The following is a 16,935-nucleotide window of genomic DNA, read 5'->3' on the forward strand; positions in this document are numbered from 1 at the left end:
GCACTCCAGTCTGGGTGACAGAGTGAGACTCCAACTCAAAAAAAAAAACAAAAAAACAAACAAAAAAAAACAAAAAAATAGCCAGGCATAGTAGTATGTGACTGTGGTTCCAGTTACTTGGAAGGCTGAGGTGGAAGGATCACCTGAGCCCAGTGGGTTGAGGCTGGAGTGCATTGGCATGCTGACAGCACTGCAGTCAGCATGCCACTGCACTCCAGCCTGAGTGACAGAGTGAGAATCCTACTCAAAACAACAACAACAACAAAAACTAAAACGACAGTCATTTACTGAGCACCTGTTAGGTACCAGGCTCTGATCCAGTTGCTGGAGACAGTGAGGAAACTAAAAGAGATCAAGTTCATGCCCCCACAGAGCTTACATTCTAGGAAAACAGGTTAATGATATCTATAATAAACAAATGTCTAATATTATGTCATGTGCTGGGATGATAACTACGGCTGACTACGGGGAGAGAGAACAGCAAAGGTCCTATTTTAAATGGGGTGGGAGAGGGGCCTGGGATAGGACTTAAGGAGCTAAGCAGGGCTGAGGACAGTCAGGAGGGAGCCCTGTGATCATGTGTGGGAAGAACATTCTGGAAGGACAGGAATGCATGGCTCCATGCTGGGTAAGTCTGAGGAATGACAAGGAGCCCAGTGTGATTGGAGCCACAGAGATCAGAGGTTTGATCAAATTAATAATATATACCAAGTTGGATATCTGGGTTATAAATTCTTCTATGAAGCTAAATCAATGTGGGATGGGTCCTTCTGCACAAGGAAATTAACAGTCTACAGAAAAATAACAAACTCAATCAAATGTAAGAAACTGAACACAATTATTTTCCTTCGGAGAAAAATTACCAGACTGAAAACCATTCTATAGAGAGCTGGCATTATCTATAGAATGAACAGGACTTCACTGAAACATAGCACTGACACTAACAGTTTTACTTCCGCAATCTTTCTTTTGTAACTGAAATCATGACATCCCCAAATCCTATTCTGACCCATGGGAAATTCTCTCACATGAAATTATTTTGCTTGTGACATACAGGAAATTGCTGGAAGTAAGGAAATAAGCTGACAAGAAAGACCAAGGCTCTGACAAGGACAAAGGCTGACCTTTAGTCCTGACCAAATGCGTCAAGATCATTAACATGGTCCAAGATCACTCACATTGTACTGATGAAGGCTGTACCTCAGTTTTGTCAATGCTGCCTGACGATCTGCAGCCCACACGACCAGTTTCGCAATCATGGGGTCATAATGTACTGAAACTTCATCTCCTGAAATTGAAAAAACTACAGTAACCCCTCAAAGTTAAAACTTCGGGGAATAAAATAGGACAAGCAAGACATTTTGTTATGTACATTTCACACTTAATTTTCACAAACCCCTGCATGATAAATATCAAAGCTCAGTGCAGTACCTCACACCTGTCATCCCAACACTTTGGGAGGCTAAAGTGGAAAGACTGCTTGAGCCCAGGAGTTGGAGACTAGCCTGGGGTAACATAGCAAGATCTTGTCTCTACAAAAAATAAAAAAGATTAGCCAGACATGGTGGTGCATGCCTGTAGTCCTAGCTACTCAAGAGGCTGAGGCAGGAGGATCATCTGAGCTCAGGAGCTCAAGGCTGTGGTAAGCCGTGATAGTGCCACCGCACCCCAGCCTGAGTGACAGAGTAAGACACTAACTAAAAACAAAAACAAAAACCAGAGATATTATTACCAGAATTTATTCATGAGGAAATTGAGGTTCAGAAGGGTTTAAAAGCTTGTCCAGGCTCATGCCTGTAATCCCAGCACTTTGGGAGGTGGAGGTGAGAGGATTGCCTGAACCCAGGGGTTCGAGACCAGCCTGGGGAACTTGGTAAAACCGCATTTCTACAATAAATAAAAAAAATTAGTGGCATGGTGGTGTGCACCCATGGTTCCAGTTACTTGGAAGGCTGAGGCGGAAGGATCACTCAAGCTCAGCAGGTCGAGGCTGCAGTGGCTGTGAGTGTGCCATTGCACTCTAGCCTGGGTGGCACTGAGACTCCAACTCAAAAAAAAACTTGTTCAAAGTTTAACAATGATGTGACCATCCAAGAGCACCAGGCCCTAACATGGTGATCCAGTGGCATACAGGCTGGCTGTCTCCATCCTATCTTCTTCCAAACCTTCTTTTCCTTTCTCATTTTGGAAGCCAACACAAACTCCCTCCATTACCTCACATTACACACTCTCCATTGGCATTCATCTCCCTCTACTCCATCAGTTTCCTCATCAGTAAAATAAGCATAATCATTTCATTGTCCTGGAGGGCTGCTGGGAGGAATGACAATAAAGTGCCAAGTGCTGTGCCTGGCAGACTGATGAACTATGATGGCTACGGTCCTAGAGAACATGAATTTGAACCATGGTACATCCCACTGGTTAGAAAGGTTCAAACTGAAAGGATGTGGTGTGCTGTAAGAACATTGCTACAGGACCCTTTCAGGATTTCAGCAGGCCCCTTGGCCTCTCTGAATCCAGAATCCTCATTCATAAGATAAGAGACGCTTGTAGTCTGTGGGGAAGCTGAGCTACAATGCTCTGCTGACAAGTCAAAACATTTACCAACTACTAAATCTTGCTGTGGTTTAGCCAGAGCTCTCAAAATGCTGCCAATTTATTATCCAGAAGGCCCAACTCTTCATTTTGCTTTCAAGATGCTACATGATTTACTCTCCACCTGTATCTCCAGCCACACATTGTCCTCCTGTTCTTTGAACACATCTTTAGCTTTCTCTTTTCTTTACTCTTCGCTAAGCTGCTCAATCAGCCTACTGAAGCCCACTCAACTTTCTCTGAAAATTTCTTGTCCTAATTATATTGGTACACCATAATCTCTTAGTGAGATTAGCTATATCCCATCACTGTATAATGTACTCCAGCAACTGAAATTAAGATGGCAATGGACGGTGAGGGCTCAGAGCACTGACTGCTGGGACTGCATCTTGGCTCCAAGGATGACCTTGGGCGAGTTCCTGAACTACTCTGTGCTCTAGTTTCCGCTTATAGAAAATGAGGATGATAGGGTTGTTCTCCTAGCTGAAGAAGTCTATATAGAAAAACTGCCTAGAATGGTGCCTGAAAATAGGAATCAGCAAGAAATTGTTAGCTAGAAGCATGTTATTAATCATATGCTGAACTGGGAGAGCTCTTATGTTGTTATTATTTACTGTAATTTAGTTCTTTTATTATTGCTTAGCTTGTACTGAGTTTACAGGTTTCTTTTTTTCAATGTCAAAGGGAAAGCATTTGTTCAAGACAGTGGGTTAACTGAACCAAATACTTGCAGGATCATTTCCATAAAGAGGTCCTTATAGTCCAAATGAAATTCCCTTGTCCACACAGTCATGGGAAATACAGTTACAAGGCAACTACCAAGAATGAACTTTGAATGAAATAAATTTACATTTTAATTCTCCAACTTGACTTTATCGCCCTTTAAGGCAGAGTGCCTTAAACATAGAAGACATCAGTCACCTTAAATCACTTTTGGAATGAGGCAAAGTAAAAACAAAATCCTGTACACACAAAATACTTCTTGGTTAGGTTTGACCACATACTGCTGCATTTCAAAACAAGAGTGCATTGTTTAAAATATTAGCTATTCTCTAAAGATAACTATTCCAGAAGGAAATAGTAAAGACTAATGAGAAATCAACTAAATCCTTTATTTTAAAATACAGTAGACATAAGATTCAGGGATAAGTCTCTGTCCAAAAACAATAATGTAGGCCGGGTGTGGTGGCTCAATCCTGAAATCCCAGCACTTTGGAAGGCCGAGGTGAGAGGATTGCATGAGCTCAGGGATTTGAGACCAGTCTGGGCAGTATGGTGAGAACTCATCTCTATAATAAATAAATAAATAAATAAATAAATAAATAAATAAAAAGCTGGGCATGGTAGCGTGCACCTGTACTATACTTCCAGCTACTTGGAAGGCTGAGGCGAAAAGATCACTTGAGCCCACCAGATTGAGGCTGTGGTGGCCATGAGTGTGCCACTGTACTCCAGCCTAGGCAACAGAGTGAGACTCCAACTCAAAAAAAAAAATAGTACCAAAACCAAGAATGCACGAAAAACTTGAAAACAGTGAGACTTTTGGGTTTCTTTCACTTTACCTTGCCGTACTCCAGTTTCAATCCTAGTACAAAGGTCTGCTGGTGGGGTGGAGAGGTGCACTAATGGTCCAGCCCCCGGCATAAAGTTATTGTTAGGATCTTCTGCATATATTCTCGCTTCAAAGGCATGGCCCTGCAGAGTTATTTCTTCCTGGCTCAAAGGAATCTTCTCTCCTGCTGCAACCTGGTAAAAGAAGAATAGTACTTCTTAGGAAAATTTACCTTACAGCTACAAGACTTAGTGAGTCAATGGTCTTGCTTTTTTCTATCCAAAATGTACACTAATGTTTTGCAATGCAGCCAAATAAAAACTATTATTTTATCTAACCACTTGAGGTTTGAGAAAAACAAAAACATTAAAAACAGATGCAGCTTGGGAATAATCTGTTAATTACTCAAGTTTCTAAAGTCCTTTCAAAATGGCAAAAGCAGGCAAATTGATGGCAAATTGATAAATATAAAAATCAGTGTTTGGGCTGGGTGTGGTGGCTCACATCTGTAATCCTAGCATTTTGGGAGGCTGAGGTGAGAGGATTGCTTGTGGCCAGCCTGGGCAACATAGTGAGACCCTGTTTCTATTTTTAAAAACCCCCTGTAATCCCACGCCTTTGGGAGGCTGAGGTGAGTGGATTGCCTGAGCCTGCGGGTTCAAGACCCGCCCGGGCAACTTGGTGAGACCTCATCTCTACAATAAATCAAAAAATTAGCAGGGGTGGGGAGGTGGGGTAGCGTGTGCCTGTAGTTCCAGCTACTTGGAAGGCTGAGGCGGAAGGATTGCCAGAGCTCAGCGGGTCAAGGCTGCGGTGGCCATGAGCGGCCACTGCACTCCAGTCTGAGCAACAGAGTGAGACTCCAACTCACAAAAAAAAAAAACACACAAAAAAACCCCAAATCCGAAGAAACAAAACAAAACAAACATAAAAACAAACCAGTGTTTGTTCAGTATAACCAAAACCAAAATTTCTTATTGGCAGATATTCTCAGTTTTCATTTAAAACATTAGGACACAGTTCCCAAATCAATCTTTTTTTAAATAGTAAATTATTAGTTGGTATTTAAGACTACTTGCACAACCATGAAAAAAAGTATGGCTTGCATTAATCCTTCTACACTACAATATTAATCAGCAAGTGAATGATAAGGCAAAACAGAAGGGGGACATGACGGTTTTTTTATTTTGTTATGTTTATATATATTGCAAGATACCAGATTATAAACCACTATTATTTATCACTACATTATTGTTTATTGCTACTACTATTATTACTGTTCTGGCTATTATGTACCAATACAATTCACTCTCTTCCCCTCAGTATAACTTGGGAAAGGTTATTGGAGGACACCGTCACTTTCTCTCTTTCTCTCCTTTTCAATTTTTTCTAGAAGATGAGAAAATGACAACCTGACAAAGCAATATAGATACAGAAAAAAAAAACTCCAAATAACTCAGCATGACACTGAACTAAACAGGTAAACATAAGACAGAGGCAACGGTTTCATCTCTTTGAATCTGTAAATAAGAAAGATCGGGACCACAGTAATTAAGAATAAAAGGAAAATAAATGAAATGCCATTATGGCAGGACATTTCAAGCCACAGGCTCTGCAGTCATATTGCCTAGGTTCAAATCGTATCTCTATATTTACTCTACCACCTGGGCAAATTTCTTAAGTTCTCCATGTTTCTGAAGAAAGCACATGACATATAGCAAGCACTATGAAAGTGTTGGCTGTTATAGCTGGGCTTGGTGGCTCAGCCTGTAATCCCGCGCCTTTGGGAGGCTGAGGTGAGTGGATTGCCTGAGCCCATGGGTTTGAGACCCGCCTCTACAATAAATTAAAAAATCAGCTGGGCGTGGTAGCGCATGCCTGTAATTCCGGCTACTCGGAAGGCTGAGGCAGAAGGATCGCCGGAGCCCAGCAGGCCGAGGCTGCGGTGGCCAGGAGCAGCCACTGCACTCCAGTATGGGCGACAGAGTGAGACTCCAACTCAAAAAAAAAGAAAGTGTTAGCTGTTATAATTTCATTCTTAGCCTTTATAGTAAGACACTCTTTAATGTGTAATAAAGAATTAGGCCAAGCTGGGCATGGTGGTTCGAGCCTGTAATCCCAACACTTTGGGAGGCTGAGGTGGGTGGACTGCCTGAACCCATGGGTTTGAGAGCAGCCTGGGCAACTTAGCGAGACTTCATCTCTACAATAAAATAAAAAAATTAGCCGGGCATGGTGGCGCATGCCTGTAGTTCCAGTTACTTGGAAGGCTGAGGCTGAAGGCTCATCTGAGCCCAGCAGGTCAAGGCCTGGGCAACAGAGTTAGACTCCAACTCAAAAAGAAAAAGAAAAAGAAAAAGAATTATATCTGTTTTAATATAAAAAAGGAAAAGAACGATCCTATATCCACATTCCAAGGCATGATCTTATTTCTAACTATATCGGTCCATTTCAACCTAGTCTTTGCCTGTCTATTTTCCTCTGAGATTGGCTTCCATCTGAGCCCAGAAGACAGCAGCCCCAACCATGCTTCTGGGAACTTGGGAATCTGTGCCATTTCAGTTGTCTCAGGCTTGAACACTGGCTCTTTTGAACTTCTAACCTTGGACATTTCACCAGCATCCTCTCAACACTGATAACTGTCTGCATCTGCCACCTCAATCCCGGATACTCATATCATTGAACCCTTGTTCTAGGAATCCTTCAACTCCAGGGGCAGATCCTGGAGCCTGAACTCTGACTCACCAAATGGTGAATCCCCTTGTTTTATCTCTCTGGAAGTCAGACTCCAAAGTGCCTTGAACTCAATAAGCCAGGTCCAGGAGTTTTCCTAAGTTCTGGAATCCCTCCCCAGATGATAAAAGCCTGCTTCTCTTTCTGAAGAGCCTTGACAAGCTCTTACTATTTCTTGAGTCACAGAAATAAATGCCTGTTAGCTTCCCTAATGTCCAAAGGCTTTTTCTTTCCTTAATCCTTATAAACCTTTTGTCCTATATGATTTTGAAAGTCTAGACTCTCTTGGTTTACAGCTTCAGAAAAAAATTCTTCTTTTCCTTGAATTCTGGAAGTTTCTAAATTCACTATCATTTTTCCTGACACTGAACAACATTTACTAGCCTGAGGTACCTGGTTTTCATTAGCTCCCAAGGCTATATAGGCCCAGAAGAACCTTTTGGCTAAATTAAAGCCACCAATCATACCCAAGGCACCAACACAAGGAGTATCATATTACTATCCATGGAAACTCTGAAAAGATAAAATTATCAAAAGAATCAAGATTTCAGCATCACATCATGGAAAAACTATTTAGAGTTAGGATATATAAAGAACCAAGAATCCTACAGGAATCAGGACTATTTATATTATTTAAAAATTGTTTTTCTTTTCTTTTTTTTTTTGAGTTGGAGTCTCACTCTGTTGCCCAGACTGGAGTGCAGTGGCCGCTCCCGGCCACCGCAGCCTTGACCTGCTGGGCTCCGGCAATCCTTCCGCCTCAGCCTTCCTATTAGCCGGAATTACAGGCATACGCTACCACGCCCGGCTGATGTTTTGATTTATTGCAGAGATGAGGTCTCGCGGCCCAGGTGGGTCTCGAACCCGCGGGCTCAGGTAATCCACTCACCTCAGCCTCCCAAAGGCGTGAGATTACAGGCTGAGCCACCAAATCCGGCAAAAATTGTTTTTCATTTTAAGAACAAAAGCAGACTAAGCTAGCTATTATTATTAACATTTGAAGAAACATGTCTTGTGGAACTCTGGTTATACTAGTTCTTCTCAAACTACCCATAGTAAAAGAATAGTAGTGAACTTGTTGTTTGAAAAACACAAGTCCTGGACCAGATGGCTTTCCAGCAGAATTCTACAAAAACAAAAACAAAAAAAAGCAATGCCAACATGCTTTAAGAGTTTCTAAACATCTACCCTGAATGGACATTTACTCATGGACTGGCAACAGCCTCAAATCAGCACTCTAGGGGACCAGGCTGTTGTCTAAACCCTTTCCTTGGCTCTTCATCCCATCTCTGCCTTGGCTCAGTTAATCTTGGCTTGTATCTGTCCTGCCTCTAAATCTAATGATGGTCTGGCCTAGAATGCTGTGGCCTTAGGTAGAGCAAGAGGCTTTGGTTTTGAAACACATGGCCACAAGTACGCTCAGTGACAGCGACTCACCTGCCGGCTGCCTATGCCTAAGGGGAAGTGAAGATAAGGAAGTGTAGTCCCTAAGTGCCAAGCAAGCCACAGCATCCGTTGTGCCTTCACCTTTTACCTCTCATTTTCCCGTCCTCATCACAATCACCAAGAATTGGACACTGTCCAAAATGACATCTGTTTTAGGAGGTCAGAAGGTAAGTAACTATTCTCAAAACTGATCTTCGATAGAAAAAGATATTCTCACCCTCAGTTGCCACTCCACCAAGTCCGTTCCTGTGATCATCTCGGTCACAGGATGTTCCACTTGTAGCCTTGTATTCATCTCCATGAAGTAAAAGTTGTGCTTTGAGTCCATAATAAACTCCACAGTCCCTAAAAGATAAAACACCATGGTCACATTTCTATAGTGTATAAGCAGTAACAAATAAAAATCTTCCATAATGCGTCACATCAAGTTTTGCTGCTGCCTTCATTCAACGGAAGTTTTGCATTTCACAAAGAAAACATCTCACAATTGCAATAGCAAATGAATCTCAGTCAAAAATAGAAAGCTGCATGAAACTTAGCAATGGAAAAATATATTTGGGGATGTGAGCAAATGGTAAGCCCAAATTATGAATCAGTCTCAGCTGCTGTTAACAATGAGAACAAGGCTTGGTACTGCATCAGAGTACCAAGATCCCGGGAGCCTAACACCATGACAGCCTATCTCATTCTAACACCGGAGAGGAAAATATAACATCCCCGCTACTCCCCGATTTTGGGCTCTTGAAAGTTTCCTTTAAAAATTCTTTTGCCAGCAACCCACTGCAAGATTGTTTAGCAACTAAACCTTATATTAACGTCTTATCTGTTGGCATTCTACTAAATCCTGCAAAATTTCCCTTAGCTTTATTAAGGTTTAATTTTAGACAACAAAATGTAACTACTTTAAGTGTCAGTGTGTTGATTTTAGCAATTGAATACAATCACGTAACCACCACAATGAAAATATAGAACATTTCTATCATCCCAAAAGCTCCCTTGTTCCCAGATGCAATCAATCCCTTCCCTAAGCCCCAGGATCCAGGAAGCCACCTGTTTTCTGTCACTACAGTTTTTTCTAGGATTTCATATAAATGAAATAGTTTGCAGTCTTTTGTGTTGAAGTTTTTTTTTCATTCAGCCTAAAGTGAATATAATTTAAAACTGTTTTACTCAAACTGTAGTCACAACTTATTTAGTGGACTTTAAAATCAATTTAAGTGAAGATACTTGGTTTCTGATCTGGCATATAAAGAACTTAGAAGCTGCCACTCTGTCCTAGCATGTAAAAAGCTGAACAAGCTGAAAAATCAATTCTTCTTAAATCTGGCAGAAAAATCAGGTCACGGGGTAAACTGCTACCACCCAATTCAGAAAGACAGACAAGCAGATACAGAGATTCTGAGTAGAAGCCTGAACTATAACCAGCAAACTGCTGGCAGCTCAATGTGAACAACTCTGACATTTAAAAACTACAAGGGGTCCCAGTCACAGGAGGACTTGCACACTTTTGTGAGTTTTACCTTTACAAGGTCTTCACAGTGAGTATCAGAGAAAAACCCCCTCATGCTTCTAGCAGGGAAGGGGTAACAAGAAACCATTTGAAAACACACCAGAACATTTAGTTCTTCTTAAAAAGGTTGTCTGTAAAAGGAATTAATCTGCCAGAGCCTAAGCTATCAGAGACTAATCTGGCTGAGAGAAGAGAAGTATCCAACTCCAGCCACCTCCAGACATCCTGTCCCATCTAAGGGATGGGGAGAACAAAACAAAACAAACTGAGAAGCACTGGTAAACTTCATAGTGCAGGGGCACAGGCTCAGTCAAAGACTGAGACCTAATCATGGGGCTATAGAACACTTCCCCTGACATCTCACCACATTACAAAAGTCCTATTTAGCAAAATTCCTTTATCCAGTACATCATGTCCATTTTTCTTTCTTTCTTTCTTTCCTTTTTTTTTTTTTTTTTTGAGTTGGAGTCTCACTCTGTCACCCAGGTTGGAGGGCAGTTGCACACTCCTGGCCACAGCCTCAACCTGCTGGGCTCAAGCAACCCTTTTGCCTCAGCCTTCCAAGTAGCTAAAACTACAGGTACAAGCCACTATGTCCAGCTAATTTTTTGATTTATTGTAGAGATGAGGTCTTGGCAAGTTGTCCAAGCTGGTCTTGAACTCACGGGCTCAAGCAATCCTCTCACCTCGGTCTCCCAAAGTGCTGGGATTATAGGCATGAGCCACTGCGCTCGACCTCATGTCCACCTTTCAACAAAAAATTACAAGGTATACTAAAAGGCAAAAAACACAGTTTGAAAAGATGGAACAAGCATCAGTACCAGAGTCAGATCTGGCAGGAATGATGGAATTATTAGACCAGGAATGTTATAAACTATGATTAATAGGCTAAGGGTTTTAATGGAAAAAACAGACACCATGCAAGAACAGTTGGATAATGTAAGCAGACAGATGAAAATTCTCAGAATCAAAAGGAAATTTTTTAAAAAACACTAATAGAAATGAAGCATGCTTTGATGGACTCATTAGTAGACTGAATGTGGCAGAGGAAAGAATATCTGAACTTGAGGACATAACAATAGAAACTTCCAAAACTGAAAAACAGAAACAAATACTTAAACAGAATAGAATATCCAAGCACTACAGGACAGCTAAAAAGGTCTAACTACATATAAAGCAAATACTAAAAGGAGAGGAAAGAAAAGAACAGAACCAATATTTGAAGCAATAATGACAGAATTTCCTCAAATTGTCAGAAACCAAACCACAGATCCAGAAAGCTCAGAGAACACCAAGGAAGATAAATGTTTTATATACACATACACTGGTGTGCGCAAAAAATGTATACACATTTTAAGTATGACGTTTGCTCAAAAGATGGCGTTAACCCAATGAATGCTTAGTGTCACCATGTGACAAGCAGGACAGTCAAAGAAAATGGAGGAAGAACAGCTGAGGAAATGTTATACCACACGTTGCTATCATAATTTTTTATTTTTTATTTTTTTAAGTTGGAGTCTCACTCAGTCACCCAGACTGGAGTAGAGTGGCCACTCCCGGTTACCACAGCCTCAACCTGTTGGGCTCCGGAGATCCTTCCGCCTCAGCCTTCCAAGTATCTGGAACTACAGGTGCGCGCTACCAAGCCCGGCTGATTTTTTGACTTATTGTAGAGATGGGGTCTCGCCAAGTTGCCCAGGTGGGTCTCGAACCTGCGGGCTCAGGCAATCCACTCACCTCAGCCTCCCAAAGTGTGGGATTACAGGCTGAGCTACCGAGCCCGGCTGCTATCATAATTTAATTCAACTCAAAAAGTAGTACATAGATAACATCTCTTAAAATGTGTATATACATTTTTTTGGCATCCCCTGTGTTTGTGCATGCATGTGTGTGTGTGTGTGTATATATATATGAATATACCTAGATATATCATATTGAAATTTCAGAAAATTAAAAATAAAGAAAAATCTTGAATGAAGCTAGAGAAAAAATACTTACCTACAGAGAATCAAATATAAAAATTACATGTAATTTTTCCTCAGAAACCATGCAAACAGGAATTAAGTAGAGCGAAATATTTAAAGTACTGACAGAAAAAAATCACCGATCTAGAATTCTGTACCATGTAAAATTATCCTTCAAAAGTTAAGGAGATATAAATACTTTCTCGACAAACAAAAATTGAGAAAATGTGTTGTCAGAAGACTTACCTTGGAGAAATATTTTAAAAGTTCTTTAGAAGCCAGGCTCAGTGGCTCAGCCTATAATCCCGTGCCTTTGGGAGGCTGAGGTGAGTGGATTGCCTGAGCCCGCGGGTTCAAGACCCGCCTGGGCAGCGAGACCTCATCTCTACAATAAATCAAAAAATCAGCCGGGCGTGGTAGCGCGCGCCTATAATTCCGGCTACTTGGAAGGCTGAGGCGGAAGGATTGCCGGAGCCCAGCGGGTCGAGGCTGCGGGCCGGGAGCGGCCACTGCACTCCAGTCTGGGCGACAGAGTGAGACTCCAACTCAAAAAAATAAAAAATAAAAATAAATAAAAGTTCTTTAGAGAAAAGAAAATAATATAGATCAGAAATTTGGATCTACATAAGGAAAGAATGAACGCTGGATGAATAAGTGAGAGAAAATAAAAATCTTATTTCTGGCCGGGTCCGGTGCCTCAGCCTGTTATCCCAGTACTTTGGGAGGCCAAGGCGAGTGGACTGCCTGAGCCCGTGGGTTCGAGACCCACCTGGGCAATTTGGAAAGACCCTGTCTCTACAATAAATCAAAAATTAGCCAGTGTGGTAGCATGTGCCTGTAGTTCCGGCTACTTGGAAGGCTGAGGTGGAAGGATCATTGGAGGCCAGCAGGTTGAGGCTGCGGTGGCTGGGAGTGTGCCACTGCACTCCAGTCTTAGCGACAGAGTGAGACTCCAACTCAAAAAAAAACACTTATTTCTTTTATTGTTAACTTATCTAAATTCAGGTCAAAATAGTAATAGTAACAATGTATGCTTACATATACATATGCTTATGATTAAACAAAATGCATGATAGCAATGGTAGAAGGGAAAAGAGAGAGGAACTAGGAATATTTTCTTGCTACAATGTACTCTCGTTAATTGTCAAGTAATACTGTTATTTGAAAGTGGACCTGGATTAGCTCTGAATATATATTGCAAACTAGGGCTACCAGTGAGAAAACAAACAAAAAAGAAATATATAGTCATGTACTACTTAATGATGGGGATACCTTCTGAAAAACCACTGTTAGGTGATTTTGTCACTGTGAAAACATGATAAAATGTACAAACCTAGATAGTATAGCCTACTACACATCTAGTCTATATCATACAGCCAATTATTCCTAGGACTTTGTACAGCATATTACTGTATAACAACCACAGGCAATGATAATACAGTGGTAAGTATTTGTGTATCTAAACATAGACGAGGTAATGCATTGTGTTATAGCATTACAAATACTACAACATCACTAGATGATAGGAATTTTTCAACTCCATTATAATCTTATGGGACTACTGTTGTAGTGAATAAAATGGTGTTACACGGTTATGGCTATAACTCATATGCTAAAAAGAAAAGAAAATGGAATCATATAAAATGCTCAATTAAATCCATGAAAGGCAGAAAAAACATAGAAGATAAAAATGGAAACATAAAACAAGGGAAACAAATAGAAAACAGTAACAAATAGGGTAGTATTAATCAAACTACATAAACCATCACTTTAAATGTCAATGGCATACATACACCTGTCAAAAAGGCAGAAAATGTCAGAATAGACAAAAAAACAAGACACAACTGTATGTTATCTGCAAGATACACATTAAATATAAAAGATACATATAGATTTAAAGTAAAAAGATGGAGAAAGATATATTAATACTATGTTAACACTAAAGAAAGTGGGAGTAGCTATATTAATTTCAGACAGAAAAGACTTCAGAGCAGGGAAAGTAATCAGGGATAAAGAGAGTCATTACACAATGATAAAAGGGTAAATACCCTCAAGAAAACATAACAATTTTTAAGATGCATGCACCTAATAGCAGAGTGTCAAAATACACTTGGCAAAAAGTGAGAACTGCAAGGAGAAAAAGACTAATCCACTATTATAGTTGGAGACTTAAAAAAAAATAAGCCCTACAAACTCAAGCCCTCAAACAATTGGTTGAAGATTCAGAGTTTTTCTTCTCCATGGAAATATTTAGTAAAAATTTGTGGAATGCAGTGAAAGTAGTGCTTACAGGGAAATTTATGACATTAAATGTATATATTAAAAAAGAACAAAATACCAAGATCTATAATATAGGCTTATATTTTAGGAAACTAGAAAAAGAAGAGCAAGTTAAGTCCAAAGTAAGCAGAATAAATAACAAAAATTAGAGCAAAAAAAAATCAATGAAATAGGCCACTGCCTTGCTGTTATGGTGTGGCCATGTGCTCTTTGAGCTATGGCTAGACCATGTTTTCTTAAGCTTTGGCCCCCATTCCCTACCTTGGGGAGGTGAATCTCCTCTCTCTCTCTCTTTCTAATTTAGTTTTTAAATAAACTATATTTTCTAATCTAAAAAAAAAAAAATCAATGCAATAGAAAGTAGGAAATCAATAGAGGAAAATCAATAAAACCAAAACTGATTCTTTGAAAAGATTAATAAAATCAATAACCTCTAGCCAGGCTAATTTAAGGAAGAAAAAAAAAAAGAGATAATACAAACCATGAATAACAGACAGGAAAGATGTGCCATCACTACAGATCCCATGGACATTACAAGGATAATAAAGGAGCATTATGAACAATTCTACGCCCACAAATTTGATAACCTAGACAAAATGAACCAATTCCTTAAAAGACACAATCTGCCAAGAATCACATAAGAAACAATCTGTGCTTTGGGAGGCTGAAGTGAGTGGATTGCCTGAGCCTATGGGTTCGAGACCCACCTGGGCAACTTGGCGAGACCTCATCTCTACAATAAATAAAAAATTAGCTGGGCGTGGTAGCGCACGACTGTAGTTCCAGCTACTTGGAAGGCTGAGGCAGAAGGATCGCCGGAGCCCAGCAGGTCGAGGCTGCGGTGGCTGGGAGCGGCCACTGCACTCCAGTCTGGGTGACAGAGTGAGACTCCAACTCAGAAAAAAAAAAAAAAAAAAAAGGAAACAATCTGAGCAGGATATATCTATTAAAGAAATTAAATCAATAATCAATAACCTTCCAAAACAAAAAGCACCAGGCCCAGATGGGCTTATTATAACCTAGATAACCTTGGATACAGCACTGTCTTTTTACATACAATACCAAAGGCATGATCCATGAAATAAATAATTGATAAGCAAGACTTCGTTAAAATTTAAAACTTCTGCCCTATGAAGGACAAAGTCAAAAGAAGTGAAGACAAGCTTCCGACTGAGAGACAGTGTCTGTAAATGCACATTTGATGAGCTCTTAAAACTCAACAATAAGAAAACAAACAACCTGATTAAAAAATGGGTGAAAAACCTGAACAGACTCTTCATCAAAGAAGATATACAAAAGGCAAGTAAGCATGTTTTTAAAAATGCTCAATATCCTATGTTATTAGGGAAGTGCAAATTATTTTCCTTTTTTTTTGTTTGAGTTGGGGTCTCAACTCCTCTGTCTTCCAGGCTGGAGTGCAGTGGCATGATCATGGTTCACTGCAGCCTTGAACTCCTGGGCTCATGCAATCCTTTCACCTCAGTCTCTCCAGTGCCTGGGACTACAAGCATGCGCCAACACGCCCAGCTAATTTTAAAAGTTTTTTGTAGAGATGAGGTTTCACTATGTTGCACAGGCTGGTCTTGAACTACTGGGCTCAAGTAATCCTTCCACCTCAGCATTCCAAAGTGCTGGAATTATAAGCATGAGCTACTGAGCCTAGTAGAAGGAAAAATTAAAACAAGACACTGGCCATTGCCTTACTAGACTCTGGTGTGGCCATGTGCTATTTGAGCTATGGCTGTCACCATGTTTCCTGGCTTTGGCTCCCTCCTCTACCTTAGGGAGGTGAATCTTCTCTTTCTCTCTCTAATTTACTTTCTAAATAAACTCTATTTTCTAATCTAAAACAACAACAACAACAAGATGCCATATGATCAAAATAAAAAACACTGACAATGCCAATGAAGAGAAGACTTGGAACAGCAGAAACCCTCATGCACTGTTGGTGAAAATGCAAAAAGTGCAGTCACTTTGGAAGATAGTTTGTCAGTTTCTTCCAAAACAAAACATTCTTTTACCGTATGATCCAGCAATTATGCTGAAAAATTATGTCCACACAAAAACCCACACATGGATGTCTCTAATAGTTTTATTCATAATTGCCATAAGTTGGAAGAAATTAAGATATGTCCTTTAGTAGGTGAATGGATAAACTCTGGTATATCCAGAGAACAAAATATTATTCAGCAGAAAAAACAAACACCCTATCAGCAAAATATTATTCAGTAGTAAAGCTAGCAAGTCACAAAAAGACATGGAGGAAGCTTAAATGTATTATAAGGCTAAGAAGACAAACTGAAAAGGCTACGTACTATCTGTCCAACTATATGACCTCTTAGAAAGGCAAATCTATGAAGGCAGTAAAAACATTAGTGTTGCCAGGGCTTAGGGAGAAGAGAGGAATGAACAGGCAGAGCACAGAAGATATTCAGGGCAGTGCCGTAAATACACGAGTAATGAGTTGAGTCATAATTCTGAGTTTAAAACACAAATAGACTATACAACTGAACAAAAATATTTTCTTTCTTTACATCCTTATTATATAATATTTCTGCTATCTTTTAAATTAAAAATTTTTTTTTTGCTTTTGAAACTTTTTTGCTGAAACGACACAAACAGCTGGGCTCGGTGGCTCAGCCTGTAATTTCACACTTTGGGAGGCTGAGATGAGTGGATTGCCTGAGCCCGCGGGTTGGGCAAGTTGGCGAGGTCTCATCTCTACAATAATTCAAAAAATTAGCCGGGCATGGTAGCGCACGCCTGTAGATCCAGCTACTCGGAAGGCTGAGGCAGAAGGATCACCTGAGCCCAGCAGGTCGAGGCTGTGGTGGCTGGGAGTGGCCACTGCACTC

The 16,935-nt window shown here is 40.4% G+C and overlaps 1 protein-coding gene across 1 annotated transcript in view; it reads right to left on the reverse strand.

Annotated features, from left to right (window-relative positions):
• MCCC1 (methylcrotonoyl-CoA carboxylase 1) overlaps positions 1-16,935 on the reverse strand; it is a 72,908-nt gene that overhangs the window by 20,971 nt on the left and 35,002 nt on the right. The window contains exons 10-12 of the mRNA XM_008070684.2: positions 8,544-8,671; positions 4,158-4,341; positions 1,179-1,288 (exon numbers count right to left, since the gene is read on the reverse strand). Of these exons, the coding sequence (XP_008068875.2) occupies positions 1,179-1,288; positions 4,158-4,341; positions 8,544-8,671 (422 nt within the window). The remainder of the gene's footprint in view (positions 1-1,178; positions 1,289-4,157; positions 4,342-8,543; positions 8,672-16,935) is intronic.

The sequence above is a fragment of the Carlito syrichta genome, unplaced genomic scaffold, assembly GCF_000164805.1.
Source record: "Carlito syrichta isolate Samal-C Ts95f unplaced genomic scaffold, Tarsius_syrichta-2.0.1 Scaffold313936, whole genome shotgun sequence".
NCBI lineage: Eukaryota > Metazoa > Chordata > Mammalia > Primates > Tarsiidae > Carlito > Carlito syrichta.